We start from the raw sequence: 16399 nt of genomic DNA, 5'->3' as shown, positions 1-16399 counted from the left end.
GAACATATCATAGTTGGGCATCCTCTTTGTAACAATAACTTTTTGGTTGAAAATTATATGAGCCCAACTACTTCCCCATTTTTTTGAACCCTTTTCATTTACAACATAAGTTGTTTCTTTGCAAGATTGTCTGCAATCATCTTCCAACCGGATATTACTCAATATAGCCACCATATCCACATAGTTTTTTAAAAAGTCTCCCCAAAATTTACCATAAAATGTGGAGTGTGAAGGGTAGGTTTGGTTACAATGTCTATTATATGACAACCATGGTGGTACACAACTAATGTTATTAAGCTCAAATTCTTTATGAATTTTCTCATCAACACACTTTGAAAATTCTAATTCTGACATTGGCTTTTCATTATCTTTGCATTGCAATCTTTCTTGAATCCTTACATTGATGAAATGCTTTGTTTTTGGTTTCATAAAGATTTCCTTTCCTACATGAGAGTCAAGGTGTGGCATGAAATAGCTCCTGCCATTTCTATTTGATATGAACACTCTTGTATCATCTTGATTCCTATGTTGTAATTCTATTTCTTGTCTATAATTTAGAAGAGAAGTCTCTCTACAAAGTCCATAAGCTGGTATAAATACAAAACTATTTTCAAATTTTCCTTCATATATACGTAAAGCATTTACTTTGTCCAAATAAAATACTTGGCTTTTAAGCTCATCAAAAGTGAGATTTACTTGCTCCCCCCATGCTGTACACCTTTTTGTTTCATTGCACGAAGTCTCGCCTGAAAGCATGAACTCATACAAATCATATCCTAGTTCTGTCATCCTCGTGAGATTGGTCTGATTTGTAGGACAGACTGTAAGAAGAGGCATATCATCATCAGTGGCAACTCTTTCATACTCTGTCAAAACTGTAGGGGGGTCAATCAAATTCACAGTGGCTGTGTGTAACTGGTTACAGAACATGATAAAGGAAAAGGCAAAGACAATAAACCTTAGAACATTTAAGATTTCCATTTTGTTTGAAAGTTTACGTTTATTGGAAAATTTTCCTTTATTATTTTGTAAGTTGTTTGCTCAATGTGTACAAGCAGACTGACGTAAAATTTTCCCATTTCAAACTAATGTTAGAATATATTTACAGTGAGGATAATCAAGTTATGTTGTTGACAATAAGTTTTGTGTGAGGAACAAAAAGACACCCAATCCTTTTCATGACCTCATGTCCTTTGTCTGAAATTTGTTACTAAGCAATGGTAATTGGTTGCCATTGTTTCTAGATGTTTCCCTTACTGTAAGGCATTTGAAATACTACTAGTTGGTTTAACTTTTAAGAATCATCAAAATCACCATTTTTCTTTAGATTTTACATGACTAAAGCCTTTGATGAGAGATGAGATTTTCTCATCTTGCAGATCACTTAGCAGTACCCTCCTCCAGGTTGTTTTGGTCTACCTAAATTTCTCTTTCCTTTGGAATTCCAAGTCAAAGATTGATTGGTTAAATCACCTTGTCCTTACCTTAGAGTGTGCCTTAACAATCTCCATTTTCTCTGTTTTATTGCTAGTTTGATGTCTTACATAACAGTATGCTATCAAAGCTCATCATTTGTGATTTTATTTGGCCAAAGATCCTGAGACATTAATTACATAATTACATATAAGAATTTTTGGTTATGACCATTTGGCTAAGATTTGTATCCATTACCTTCTTGAAAACATGTTGCAAGTTTTTATTAGTGTATGAGAATAGGTTATAAGTCTAAACAAATTTGGTATTGCTTATCACTTTAATTCAGGATGCTGTTTAAGGACAATCTTACATTTTAGGGCTTAATTGTAGAGATCCTTCAGTACAGAACGACACAGATCCTACTTCTTCTATATAAGAAAGTAGGTCAAGGCCTCTATAAAAAATACTGTATGTATATTGTTTATAGAGATTCTGGCATCAAGTTAAGTTAATTTGTATTGTATTCAGTATATTTGTTAAAACAGAAACTAGTTTAGTGGGGAGGGGGTAGGTTAAGTATTGAAAAAACACTTTATGGGATAACACCTTTTAATAAAGTAATGTGCTTAGCTAAATTTAAATTGTAAGCACTAAATAGTAACACTGTTGAAAAGAATTAATTATAATTAAGCATTGGTGAAAATTCAAAACAATTTGCAAGTTGGTAAAAATCAGAGAGTTGGTAAAAATAGGCTTTGTTCCTTACAGTCTAAGTTATAAAATACAAAATATAAAAATTCTAGACCTTGGTAAAATGCCTTTTGGCTGACATTTAGTAAAAATCATCAAGGATGACCCAACTTTTATTTGTTTTAGAAAATGTTATTTATCATAAACTTACTACTTCTCATACAGCTTATAGTGCCTATACAAAATGAAGTCATAAAATGCAAATACCAATGATAGGCCAGTATATATTTTACCATTTGTCAATTAAAATGTATACATGCCTATCATTGGTCATTTGTATTGTATGACGTCATTTTTATATAAGCTACTCCTTAAATTTCTAAATTTGAATTTACTAATTTTCTAAGCTGTTATTAAATTGTTTATGTTAAATTTTCTGTTCAAAACAGAAAAACATTTTCTAATATTTATAGGAATATTGATTTATAATTTTTAAAAGCATAGCTTCTCCATAATTAGGGTCTGTATGTCCGTCCATACAGAATAATTTTTGTTAATTTAGAAATATTAGAATTGTCATAGCAATTTCAAACATTTAAGGTGATCCCCGTAACAAGAAAAAGTAGCAACTCTATAATCAAGTTCTCATTAAATAGTTTTCTATATTTAAACAATATTGCAACAAATTTACATCCGATTTTATGTATACTTCTAAATTTATATTCTGCTTTTTAAATTTTTGGACGGTCATAGTAAATTACATACTGGATTCTATGAACAATGGGAGATTTAATTTGATAGCAATATCAACAATGACTTTGAAAAGTTTCAGCCGCCTATCTTTTATAGGAGTCGGAAAAATCACGTTTACCCCAAAACTTTTCAAACATATGAACCGCCGAAAATATCGAATTATAAAGTAGATTCGCTACGAAAAAAATATAATGAATTAAGATAATTTTGATTATATGTATTCTTTGAAAGCAAAAAAAAATAAGAATTATGTGAATCATTTTTGCCAAATTACAAATAAAAAGAATTTTTAGGTCGCATATCCAAATCCAAAGCAGACGTTTTTAAGGGAGGTAAAATGAGGGGTTTTTATAGATTTGAGGGGGATAGTCTAATGTATTTCATAAATTTAAGGGGTGTATAAATAGGGGTTTTCAAAGATTTGAGGGGGATATCTTAATGTATTTCAAAATTTAAGGTGTGTCAAATGAGGGATTAAGGGGGATAATCTAATTGATTTCAAATATTTTGAGATAAATGGGGGGTTTCAAATTTTAATGGACGGTTATGGCTCTAGGGGATAGTTTTATTTAGTTTTTCATATTTTAAGTAAACTTATTTTTCAAAAGATGATAAAATGTCAGTGAATGTGATGTTAAAGAACTTTAACAGTGGTATTTAATAAAAATGAAAAACTAACCAATCCTAAAGCTTTATATGGACTATTGCATTACTTGCAACTTCCACTTTCCACAATGGATAGAGATTTACGATTACTATAACTCATGTAGAAAAGCTTGCATACGCCATTGTTCCAATTCCAGTTAGTGCATTTAGTCACATCCTAAATTAGAGTTAGTTAGAATTTACCAAAGCATTTGATGCCATATTTTATTCAAGAATCCACCCGTCCCATCATTGATTTTAACTTATAAACAGACTATATGCTCTATTCTTGCGGGGGTTTTGTCAGGGATATAAATGGACATGCCAATAGAATAAAAAAAGTACATAACCAATATACGTAAATCAAAAAAACAACCCTTCTGTAGATTAATTATTTGTAAACACGTTTAAACACTAATAGTTAATTAACCAATAAATTTAAATTGAATTAAAGTACCCAAAGACTTTAAGCCAACGAAATGCATAACGGAATCACAAAACTTTGTGTTCTAGAGTAATTAAAAGTCCAATGTCCCATCCCTACGTTCGTGTTTGTGGTCTTTCTTAACCTAACCTAACAGAAAAAAACATTGAAAAAACAAGGTGTCATTTAAAAAAAATTTAATGATGCAGGTGTAGGTAAGATCGTACTAAGATCGATATATTAGTATGTAATTGACTTATTGGATAGATATTTATATTGATAGGTGGATATATAGATAGATAGAAACTGACCTGAAAACAAGTCTCCATGCAGTCTCCACTATTTTGGGTTTTGAGTGCTCTGTAGCTTGTAAAATTCAAATATCCATAATTTTTGTTACATTGTGGCTTGTTTCCTTTAAATTTTAATTGTTACGTAAACATTTATATATGAATAGATTTCTAAGTTCAGGATATTATTACACATTTAGAAAGCATCTGGGTTCTAGTTTTTAAAATGGTGACTATAAATTCACTATAACTAAATTAAAAATTTACTTTAGAGCACTATTGCATTGTATAGATTGCCTTTAAATAATTTTCAGTCTTTACCTTCAGTGCAATAACCAGAAATTTCTCCAGATTTTGCAGGATAGTCAATAGCCTTCAGAGTGCAGGAATCGCCAGAATATTGCCAGTAACTACAGTCATCGTTACCTGAATTCATTAGTGTTTATGTTGAATTAGTGTTGAAGACTTGAGTTCATTTGAAGAAAGTTAATAACAATAGCCATATATAGTTAAGTAGAATGATGCATAATGCTAACTTGAAGAGGTAATATACCTACTGATTCTGTGGAGTGAGCTGTGGGACTTCCCCAACACAGAAAGAAAGAAAAAATAGACCAATCCAAAACTACATTTTCTTATTATAAAACAAAAATGGGGAAAGGAACTCCTGAATCATAAATATTACATAAAAACTACACAGAACTCATGTTTTCACAACTCAAAAAATTTTCTAACACATAGTATGACAATTTAAATGATTCTATCCATCTATCCTTAATAAGGATGAAAGATTCTAAACAAAAATAATTGATACTTTGGCAAAGGTTCAGGCAGTCAGCAGCTGAAGATTTCTGTCTAATAACATCACCGCCCACTGAAACTAATCCAATTCCTAAAAAATCAAGTTTATGCTACAAAGAATAAAAAAAAAAATTTTAACATAGAGTACATGAAAAAAAAGATTATAGAAAATAGGATGTATTATGAGATACATAAATTTATAATTTAACTTTAAGGAACTAGATTTTAAGTCAGATAAATTTTGTTTATAACAAATACCTCTATCAGGGCCTACATAAGCACAATGGGAACCCATTCTCAGTCCAAGGTCTGTAGCTCCTCTGGGATTTGCATCTACATGTAAAAAAAAAAATTCCAAATAGTTGCTATTTTTTGGTTTCTAGCTTAAAAGAGTGGCCTGAAAGTATTTCTGACACTGCTGAGAAGGCTTTATTTCTCGCGTTTGTTACGTATTTTGATGACCATTGAGTATCTACTATATTATACACTTGACCCGTCAGTCTGTGTGCAAAGCTATGCAAACATTAAATGTCTTATGAGGTACTTTCATTTTTCTCTTCTGCAATAATATAGAAAGTTTTTTGCCTTACAAAACGCTTATACATACCATATTATTACCTATAAAAAGGATGGACATTTAGCACCAACCCTTTTATTTCACAATCTTTGTCTGGAACTCATAACCTTGCATGACAATAAGCTGCGCCTGTTTACATGTCAAGGCATTTCCCCTCTTTGGCTGTAAATGTCAGTGCAGGAAGCGAACCCGACACCTTTCCAACGGCAAACGGGCATGCTAATTCCGCGGATTGTGTATTATATTGTTCAAAAATATATAAAATTATAGATAATTACCTATAGACCGTTTGAATCTGAAGAAGAATCCAAGTGATTCAATGCTACTACCCAGACGTACTGATATGCCACTCAGCCAATTCTGGTACAGTCAAATTAAATTTGTGCACAAAGGGGTAGTTGCACAAAATGCATTTGGACTTAATTTAGGGAACCGCATTTTTTTCCTGGTTATTTGGTTAAACTACATTTATTTAATACCTATATTTGAGACAACTTTTATTTAATGAAATCTTCCAATTTTTAACATGTATAAAACGGCCTGCTTTATTGCATCAAGATCCATGACAGATCTATATAGGAAATAAACGTCTATAATCAAGCTCGAGTCTTCCAATCATATAGTGTTAAAAACTCATAGTGCTTCAATAATCCCTATTAAACTCTCACTGACCAGAACGTTAATACCCATTATTCTACTTTTTGCATCATAAATTCAGTTTTTTTAATTCATGTTGCTATTCAAATAACATTAAAGTATTTGATTTCTATTCTTAAAGCAGAAAACTTAAATTTTAAAAATAGTATATATTAGAAAACTTAGTTTTAAAATGAATTGATTCGTGCGACACTCCCGTAAATGTGTTCAGATATTGAACTAAATGTTTTAACCCCTTCAGGACGAAAATTTGAAATGAAAAATATTAGGATTTTAATCTTTAATAAATGATTTTAAAAAAGGAAGCAAAACGTTAAATCGTGTATTTTTAAATTGGGTGAAAATATAAACTAATTACTGAATACTCAGTTAAACAAATATTCTAACGTAAGACATTAAAAAGTCGTAGTAACGAGACAGAGAGAGGGGGGGGTGAGAGAAAGAGAACGGGGGGGGAGAGAGATAAGGAGAGAGAGGGGGTAGAGAGAGAAATATAACGAGGGGGGGGGGGGGAGAGAGAGAGAGAGAGAAAGATTAACAAGGGTGACAAAATCCGTAAAGAACTACTAAATACTAAAGAACATTAAGAAATATAGAGTAACTGCACTTAAAAGAGAAAATATTTATATTGCAGCAAAAATTTGAGTAAATATGTCATTTAATACCTTAAATACAAGTTATTTTATTTGGACATACTAACGTCATGGTGATGGGGAAACTATGTAAAGCAATGGTAAAAATTTACTTTGACTTCATTGCAGGACAGTTTCATGAATTTTATTGTCAAGTTTTAATTCAATAGAACAATTCTAATATGCCTAAATTAACAATCAGAACTTTCTTTTAGGGACGTACGGATGGACAGAACAACTGTAGAAATAGATCATTAACATTATACAACCCTTCTACCCCATTTCCTTCCCTCTTACTGGATGAACGAACTGACCAATAAATGAGGTCCACACTGACAAGCTATGTAGGGAATATTTACACAATTTTTCAGGCATTGAATTGAAAAATTGAAGAGAGAAAATTACATTTCCCCCTAATCCTAGCCATCAGACGAACGGACGGACATTTTGAAATATAAATAAGCTTCGCTACTAAATAACAGCGGAATTTGCAAATGTTCCATTATAATCTTGATTAAAAATTTAAGCCATTTAATTTTGATAGCAGCTGAGAAAACAAATATTTTAGCTATTAAATATGATGTCTCCAAAAGACTAATGGACCATATGAATTTAGAGGAAGAAGGATAGTTTCAATACCAAAATTTCTTTTCCTCAGGAAAGGAGGGAACATTTGACTGTAAATTACACTGTTAACCAAAGTTTAGTAACCACGTTGACTAAAAAAACTTAATCAGTGTTTCATCAGTTCTATACATACTAGAAGTGTCCAAACTTATATCAACAGAAGGCTTACCTTTGTTTATCATCATTTGGGATGTAAAATAAATATAGAACATTATCTCCTAAGATCCCTAAGTTTAAAAATCATCAACAATGATGATAATATCCATAAGTAGCAAAGTTCCTAATAGTAAAAGTAAAAACACAAAAGTTAAAAGAAGAAAACGCGGTATAAGCGACAGACAGACGAACGATGATCAGTGCAGTGGTCATACAAATCTTCACACAAATTAGTCTTTGATATCAGTAATATTTAATATTCTTAAGAGCATTACAGACCAGCGAACAACGTGAGCTGTAGGCTAATATATTCATACTACCAATTACAATTTATCAGTTATATAATAACGTACCAATCCCTTTAAAAATGTCATAAACCATGAACAAAAAATGCATTTTTGTTATACAACTGAGAGTAATTTGCATCCTTGTTTAAATTCAGAGCTGGATCTTTAAATCATTTTAGTGGTGAGCCAGATCGGGGTGAGTCAACTTTCCACCAATGAGAGCACAGCATTTTATAAAATGTCGCGCTGTGATTGGCTAAAATTCGGCGCACCCCGATTTGGCTCACCACTAAAATGATTTAAAGATCCAGCTCAGTTATCTAATATGCACCAATCCCTTTGAAATTGTCATAAACAAGGATTCACGTTGCATTTTTATTGTTATACAAATTTTATTAAAGACATTTTGACAGTAGGAAGCAAAAAATGGATATTTATATTTAACCATAGGAGGGATATGAATTCAGAAGAAAAACATTTCCAAGGACATCCGAGGGGGAAGAAATGGGGTATTCCTATCCAATTTTTTTTTAGGAATGAATATTTTTTGCCCGAGGGAATAAATGATGGAGCGATAGCTCATCATTTAAATTACCCTACCTTTAAAAGTTTTTTTTATCCCCTCCCAACAAAAATAAAAAAAAATTACGGTTTTGAATAAAGATGTATAAAAAAAATTATTTATTTGAATATTTAAAATTATTGAAATATTTTAATGTTTTTAAAGGGTGCGATTTTCTGATTATAACAGAGAAATAAATCACTTTTAATGTTTGCGCATTAAAAGTTACAAATTTTGCATCAATTATACAATCTCTTTAAAGTGACCAATATGCGAAATGTCTTATTTGTACATTTTGTTAGTGTAAAGTTTTGGCGTATAGTCTCTTTCGCGGCAAGGTGCGTTTCGTCGTATTTTTACAGTTGCTTTTGATAGGTTATTTTAGGTTCGGTTAAGTAAGATTAGGTGATTGCCCCGCAGGGGCTAGAAAAAGGAGAAAAGTTACTATGAAAATACGACGAAACGCCCCTTAAGAGGCGTTGTCACAAAAGGGACTATACCCCAGATTTGTAATGTTTCAGGGTTCTAGGGTCTATCAGAGAAGCAAAATTGGCCATTTCTACAAGTTTTACAAATATGAAAAATATTCTACTGTATGTTATAGGAAAATAGGTTAAACGGGCTATTTTTGAACATAAAACAAACAAATATTTAACCTCCAATGGTGGTCACTTTTAATATGAAGATTCATTCATTCCCCCCTGTCCAGCTTTTTTTACCTACATTAGCACTCCCACTAAAAATGACATATTATAATAGAGGAAAATTACATAACTTTAATTATTGCCAAAATTTTGGGTTTTATCAAATTTTTGTTAATATAATTCTGAATTCAGAAGGACTTAGTTCTATGAGTTCTTTTATCTAATCAGTTCAAACTTTTTTTGGAACTTCAAAAATATTCCTCCCCACCCTATTTTTAATTTTTGAAAAAAAACATATTACTAGCTCCTTCGGACATTTTTAAAATCCTCTTTAAATAAAACCAACAGAATAATTATAATAACACTTTATTAATAAGTTCGTTTGTGGTTCATATGCAAAATTGGAGAATTATCAGTCTATATCTAATAAGTCGCAACAGCGCAAATAGTTCGTGAATATATACTGTTAAATGAAGGTCAACAACACCAACAACCAACAACAATGCTGTTGTCATTGTACACAACAACAAAACTTGGAGTTAAAACCCATTCCTACTGTTACCTACAAAAATTTCAAAAAAAGCTTGAAAATTATGTAAACTATATTAAAAGGAAACTATTAGTTGAAACCCAACTAAAACAATTTACTTTTACTAAGACAAAAATTTATTAGTTTTTAAAAAGTAGCAAAAATACTCTACTTCTCTTGATTTATACATGTTTTACTTTCAAATCCTTCCCTTAAATATAATTTAAAAGACTTAATAAGATAATCTGTCTATATCTACAAATACCGTGATACAGTAATATGCCTGTATTGAAGCTACTATGTAATTTTATTTTTGCTAATTTTAAAGTGAAAATGTTATGTATTTTATTTTATCTAGCATTGTCCATCCCTAAATCCGTGTTAATATGCCTACAAGAACTCATGTGTATGTAACATTGTTATGCTAAAAGGGATTGGTCCAAAGCTTATGGCACATTCTCACAAATTATCTGTTGATCACTGTACCCCCCCCCCTTTCTAAAAAAAATAAATTGAAAATAATGGTATATTTTTCGTTTTCTTCACTTGTTTACATTAGGTCAGGTTATGTATTGTTGGGAAATGGGTAGCCCTGTAGAGTAGATGCCCGCAGGGGTAAGGCAAAGGGAAAAAACTACCCCCTACTACTTTCAATTTATTTAATAAGAGAAGAACGGGGGAGGGGGGTTGCGTTGTTATTCCTCAACTGGCATTTTGTGTGAAAATACTAAGTTTATATTATTCGCAAACTATAAGGATATAACTTTGACTTTTTTATACCATTTCGATAATAAAATTAGGAAAAATGAGTCGATAACTATTATAGCACATCTTAGCAATAAAAGGCTACAGATTAAGAAAACTTAATATTAGACAGCTTTTTCTTTCAAATTCGTCGTCAATAAAGTCAACAAAATTACATTAAGTATAGAGTATTTTTGCTACTCATAAAACTGTAAGAATTGTATGTATTATGCAATGTATGTACATACATAATGGGCAAATTAGTCACATCATACCAGGATGACAAATACCCAGCAGTCCAGAGATTGTACGTTTAAAAGTACAAGGGTAAATCTAAAATACTACTTTAAAGAGTTCTAATAATATTTTGGGTTTTAAAATCTCTTTGTTTTGTACATTAAGAAAAATAAATCCGATCCAGTATGGCTTTGAAACCGATTAAGGTCTGCTGAATCAGCCATACTGAAAAATCATATATAGCATCGTAGCCTAGGCCTTCAGCCTCTCAGGTCTAACAAAACTGGTTTTAATATTATAATTTTTCATTTTTATATCCACGGAAAGCCATGTAAAATACGGTGCGATAAATAACTATTTAATTATTTGTAAAACTCATATGTACATAATATATCATACAAATTCGGACCCTAAAGTTGCCTGTTACCAAATATGAACGTCCTTCCGTCCGATACAGTTAACTTTTTTTACGCTCATTGAATTTTAAATGATTATTAATACAGTAAAGATAGATAGAATCTTAAATTATTTAGTTACAATAAATGCACTTTTTAAGCTTAAAAGATTTTTTGTGCTATTATATATCTTATTTGAAACAGTTGAGATTTACATATTGATTTTAGACATGTATGTAATATATTTGTCTGTCTTTTCTTTAAGATCTCAGTGAAGACTGAGTTGAATTTTTGGATGATTTTAGTTTTCCTGATCTACAGGTTCAATGCTACATTTTAAAAGTTAAGAAGGTTAGGCAAGGGTTCATTAAATTAACAATTTTCAACTGTAAATTGATAACAAAAGATGCATAATCATATATAGTATCATCCTTGCTGTTTTATAGATATCAATATTATTATATTATTATTTCATACCCTTATTAACAATTTATTAATCTAATAAGATGAAATAAAATTTAATCGCCAAATAAAAACAGAATACAATATGTTTTTTTCTATAATTGGAGGCATTGAATAAAATTAGTGCTTTTCCACAAATGCTCGTCGGAAACTGAACCTTCCTTTTTTTATTTAAAAAAAAAATTGAAAATAAGGGGGGATATTTTTTCCCTATGGCAAATCCATGAAGGGGCCCTTAACCTGCAGAGCTAACCAATACCCATTATAGCCTAACCTAACCTAACTTGACCAAAATCTTTTCTATTGAACTGCATTTATAATAATTAAAATCAATTTTTATCTATAAAGCATTATAATTGTAAATCAACGCAATTTTTTCCACCTTAAATAAAAATATAAATTAAATTTATAATCTTGATTAAAAATAAATCTTATAATTATTTTTAAAATGTGATAAATATAAAATCAAATGTTTAATTAAGAACAAAATTTCGTCAATTCATTTTTTTAAAAATAATCTATTTTTATTTAAAATGTAAATTTTTTACGCTTGATTTTCTTTAATTAATTAATTTCTTATAATTAAAGAAACCTATTATTTAGATCTATGATATAATTATTAATACTTTTATACGAGGAAATGATCTTTTCCACAAATTATTTTGGGATTTAAAAATATAACAGGATTTCTTTTATGAACAAAAATTGTGTTTGATACTATACGACACATGAATTTTCAATATGGCTAAGAACCGGTTCTATTCCAGCGAATATTAATTGGTTTCAAAGCCAAATTGAACATGAATTAACAAATTTTTCAAAACTAATTAACAACATCATAAACTAACAATAGAGAAGCAACACTTGTTAGCGAAGCTACTCTAGAATTTTATATTTCTGTCCGTCCTTTAATTACTCCATTGCTGACGTTATCTTCCTAGTATGGCATATATTTGATAAAAATACAATTTTCTACCACGTAGTTTTTAAAATATCTAGACTTAAAAATCGTCTTTTTAAATTGCATTTATCACAAAAAGACGATTTTCAAGTATTGATATTTTAAAAACTACGAGGTAGAAAATTTTAATTCTTTCAGATACAGGGTGGGGCAAATAAGACCGGACAAATTCTAACTTCTAAACAAATGAACATAAAATTGTCAATTTTAAAGATTTTATTGAATTTTAAAAACTGGCAAGCAAAATAGGTATATGACTATTAGATTATTCAAAAAAAATCGCCGCCAGCTTTAATTACCGCCTTAACCCGCCTCCTCAACCGCCGGCAGGTCCAGGTCAAAACGTACTTGTCCAATCTGGCGTAGTTCTCCTTGATAGTGAGTTCTTGAGGGAGTTCTTTGAGGGAGTTCTTTGTAGTATGGGCACGTCTATTGGTGCATTGTCCATTGATTTAAGATTGGGCTGCTTTGAGGCCACATTTCCTTAGGAACGTGAGTAACCGCAGGATCCAAATTCGCCATACTTTCAAGCTACCCTTATACACGGAGGCTCTTATTTGGACCACAGTTGAGCTAGAACGACGTTTTTTATCTTTTTGGAAATGGCATGAAGTTTCAGCTAGGGTTGTCAGCGCAACCCATAGTCTAAAATGAGTTATAAAGTTCAATATGTGTCACCAAAGTCAAGACGCGAGAAATTTTCACGGTTTTTGACGTGTTTAAATCTCCAAATCTGCCCCGTTTCACTTTGCTGGAGTACTACGGCCAAGCCATTTCAGATAGAGAGCTCTAGTCTTTTCTAGTGTCTTACTTATGTATCTAACAGTATCCCCAGCAAGTTGCATAACTCTACCTTGCCTACAAATGGGCTGAGGTCAGATTTAGTGGGCCCTAGTCGAGAATCTTAATTTGTATTTTCTGCCTTGTTGAACAAATGCGCGGCCAGCTCGTTGTACACGTCTTATTGGTCAAGTAGTTTTGGGGCTATGACCGTTTAAAGTTTGTCCAGTCTTATTTGCCCCACCCTGTATATGCCATAAAAATGTAGTTTAACCCATTAACTAGGAAAAAATATGCGGTTCACTAAATTAAGTTCAAATGCATTTCGTACAACTACCCCTTTGCATTTTAAATGGTACTAACATTCACCAATGGATATATAATGGGTGGATATTGTGACAGATTCTCGCATACAGAGGTTAAATGTTTCTTCCAGCTGGCTAATATAATGATAACCCCATATCCCCTACCCTGACCATGGAGGAACATATGATATTGACCAATATTATGACTATAGCAGCATCTACACTACCAATAAATATTTCCCTGTCACAATATCCATATAATATATATTTATATATTTGATATTTAGCGAAAAAAAACTTATTTATTTAGAAATTAAAAGAAATTAGGATATTTCTGACCAACTTTTAATTAGGGAATGAATATTTATTTCCCAAGGCAAGAAATATCCTTCCCACGAAAAGGCTGTAAAACTGAAAATGTTTATCAGAAAGGAAAATCTGTGTAATAAAAGAGCTTAGGGTTAAAAATGAATATATATTACCATTAAATTTATATAACATTTCTTTTCTAAAACGAGATAACAAGGATGACAACATCCAAAAAAGCGAAGGTCTAAAATGGTAGGACAAACGATCATTAACTTTTGTAAATGTAAAGTGTAAGAACTGTATAAGCAGAATATAACTTTATAAGTTTTAACAAAATTATAAGTAAGTTTGTTGCATAACTGTTTTATATGACAATTCTAACATGCCTAAATCAACAAAAAGAGCTGACCGTTACGAACGAAACGATCCTAATTATAGAAAAGCATCGCTTCTAAAAACTTACATCTCTATTAGCCTCAACATACTGAAGACTGAATGGGAATTGAAAATCCAAGGATGAGACAGCCTCCAGGGGAACTGGATTTACCAGAAGGCAAATAAACATCCAGGTAAACAACTAGAATAAATTGATAATTATGGTGAAGGTAACCTTGATTGAGCAGGATTCTCCTTCCATTTCAAGATCATTATCTGCTTGTAATGGGATGTGATAATCTGCTTGTAATGGGACCCTTATCTGTGCGTCCCAAATGTGCATGTGATACTCTAACGCCCACAAAAGGGTGTTAGGCTAGATAATGTCTACAAGACCCTTTGAAAGCATGACCCTTGTCTGTACGTCCCACATGTGCATGGCAATGAGTTCATAGGCCAAGGCGTTCCCCTAACTCTCACTATTGGTGTCAATGGCCAGGCATAGCAGCGGTAGGTATCATTTTTATTCAAACCTGACACCTCCCTGACCGCAAGCAGGCACGCTATCATGTACAATAATACCGTGGGATATAACAAATTTTTAAGAACCAATAAAAAATGTATAAATGAAAAAAAAACAATTTAAAATTGCTCAGTTGTATTTTTAAAAGTTGCAAAATAAAAATTGAGGGAAAAAGCTAAAAAACACAATTTTTTTTAGTTAGTTATTAAGTAACTAGCGGCTTCGCCCCTAGCCTCTAGGGGCTTTGCCCCAAGAGGTGGTAAAAAAAATTAATATTTATTGTTTTTGGTGAGAGAATGTTGCTATTCTTTCATTCAAAATAAATGCTGGAATAAAAAATAAGGGGGGGGATTTTTTTGTTTTTGGGGGGGTTAGGGGTGTCCCACCCCTCAAAAAAATAGCTTAAAACCACCACAGGACCAATAGGTATATACCCTCAAGAGTAGAATCCGATCGGTTCAGTGGTTACCGAGATCTTAAGGGACGGGCAGACAGACAGACGGACGGACAGACAGACAGACGGACAGACATCGTTCTACTTTGTATTATAGATAACCAATAGAATTCAATAATCTACTTTTGCCTTGTACTGTTAAAAATTCTAAATGGTTTTAATTTCAATAGCAATATTTGTTTTACAAAAAGGAATTATCAACAACATTAATAAAAAAAATTAAATTCCACTTTAAAGTTTAAATATTATAGGACTATTCTTTAATCAAAATACTTACCATTCTAATGTCTTCTTGTTGTTCTGGTGACCTTGACTTAAATGAATCAATATATAAATAATAACAATTTTAAAAAGGCCAAGTGCATTTATTTCAATAGGAGTGAAGATATTTGTTAGCTCAATGTAAAAGAGATTTTTATCTATTTTGCTCCTGCTCATTGGCCAAATATTTAACAAAAATATTTTTCTGATTACATGCATCAAATCATTTGGAATAGGCAGGCACAATAAATATCCCATCTGTAAAAGTAACAGGATGTCTGTCTGTCTGTCTATGTGCACCGAAGGATCTTTCTAACCTCTGAACCGATATGGTTCTCCTTTACAATGTAGCTTCTCATAGGTAATGGGAAGGGTTATGACTATTTTCACAAGAAAATCACCACTAAAAAAATGACTCACTCCCTAGTTTGATTTTGCTTTTCCTTTTTAAAACTAAATTATAAATGGGAGGAGGATTGACTATTTTTTCGAATTAATTAGATTGTTTTCCATTGTCCAAGGGCTGAAGGGATTTTTAATTCCCTCAAACTTTGAAAATTAAAAAAAACCACAGAAATAAAGCTTGGACTACTTTTTCCCTGCACTTGTTATACTCTTATTATAAAATTATAAAGAATACCCGCCGCTATTAACAACTGCAACCTTGTGGCTTTGTCCTTCACAGTTAGGAGGTTTTTTTTATAGAAGCAGAAATATAATCTATGATTACGGTTTTGACCATCTAAAAAGCATGATGTATGATTCCATTTTCCCCTCTCTTGGTAATGATATCATCATGGCCGATATGATTTTTGTAATCTACCATTCCACTTTCAATAGAAACGAAACTGGAAAGGTACCAGGAAAAGGTATAACCAACAAGAGAAAAAAATCTAAAATATT

The 16399-nt window shown here is 31.6% G+C and overlaps 1 protein-coding gene across 1 annotated transcript; it reads right to left on the bottom strand.

Moving 5' to 3' along the window:
• Window positions 1-3061: 3061 nt before the first annotated feature.
• LOC145304720 (uncharacterized) lies at window positions 3062-15684 on the bottom strand. Its single transcript, XM_080146670.1, has 8 exons — window positions 15513-15684; window positions 14347-14460; window positions 5875-5956; window positions 5278-5352; window positions 5033-5110; window positions 4540-4644; window positions 4240-4343; window positions 3062-3682 (listed from the first exon to the last, which is right to left on the bottom strand). The coding sequence occupies exons 1-8, from the start codon at window positions 15513-15515 to the stop codon at window positions 3569-3571; spliced, it is 675 nt and encodes a 224-aa protein (XP_080002796.1). The 5' UTR covers window positions 15516-15684; the 3' UTR covers window positions 3062-3568.
• Between the last annotated feature and the right edge of the window lie 715 nt (window positions 15685-16399).

Source organism: Acartia tonsa, chromosome 13 (genome assembly GCF_053477335.1).
Source record: "Acartia tonsa isolate MP-2025a chromosome 13, ASM5347733v1, whole genome shotgun sequence".
NCBI lineage: Eukaryota > Metazoa > Arthropoda > Copepoda > Calanoida > Acartiidae > Acartia > Acartia tonsa.
Note: the sequence above shows the minus strand (reverse complement) of the source record. Positions and strands in the feature narration are given on the sequence as shown.

Coding starts and splice junctions, on each gene's coding strand:
- LOC145304720 (XM_080146670.1), bottom strand. Junction 5,957..14,346: donor ATGTTGAGGCTAATAGAGAT/GTAAGTTTTTAG, acceptor TGACTGTACCAG/AATTGGCTGAGTGGCATATC. Junction 4,344..4,539: donor TTCTGGTTATTGCACTGAAG/GTAAAGACTGAA, acceptor TAAAATTTAAAG/GAAACAAGCCACAATGTAAC.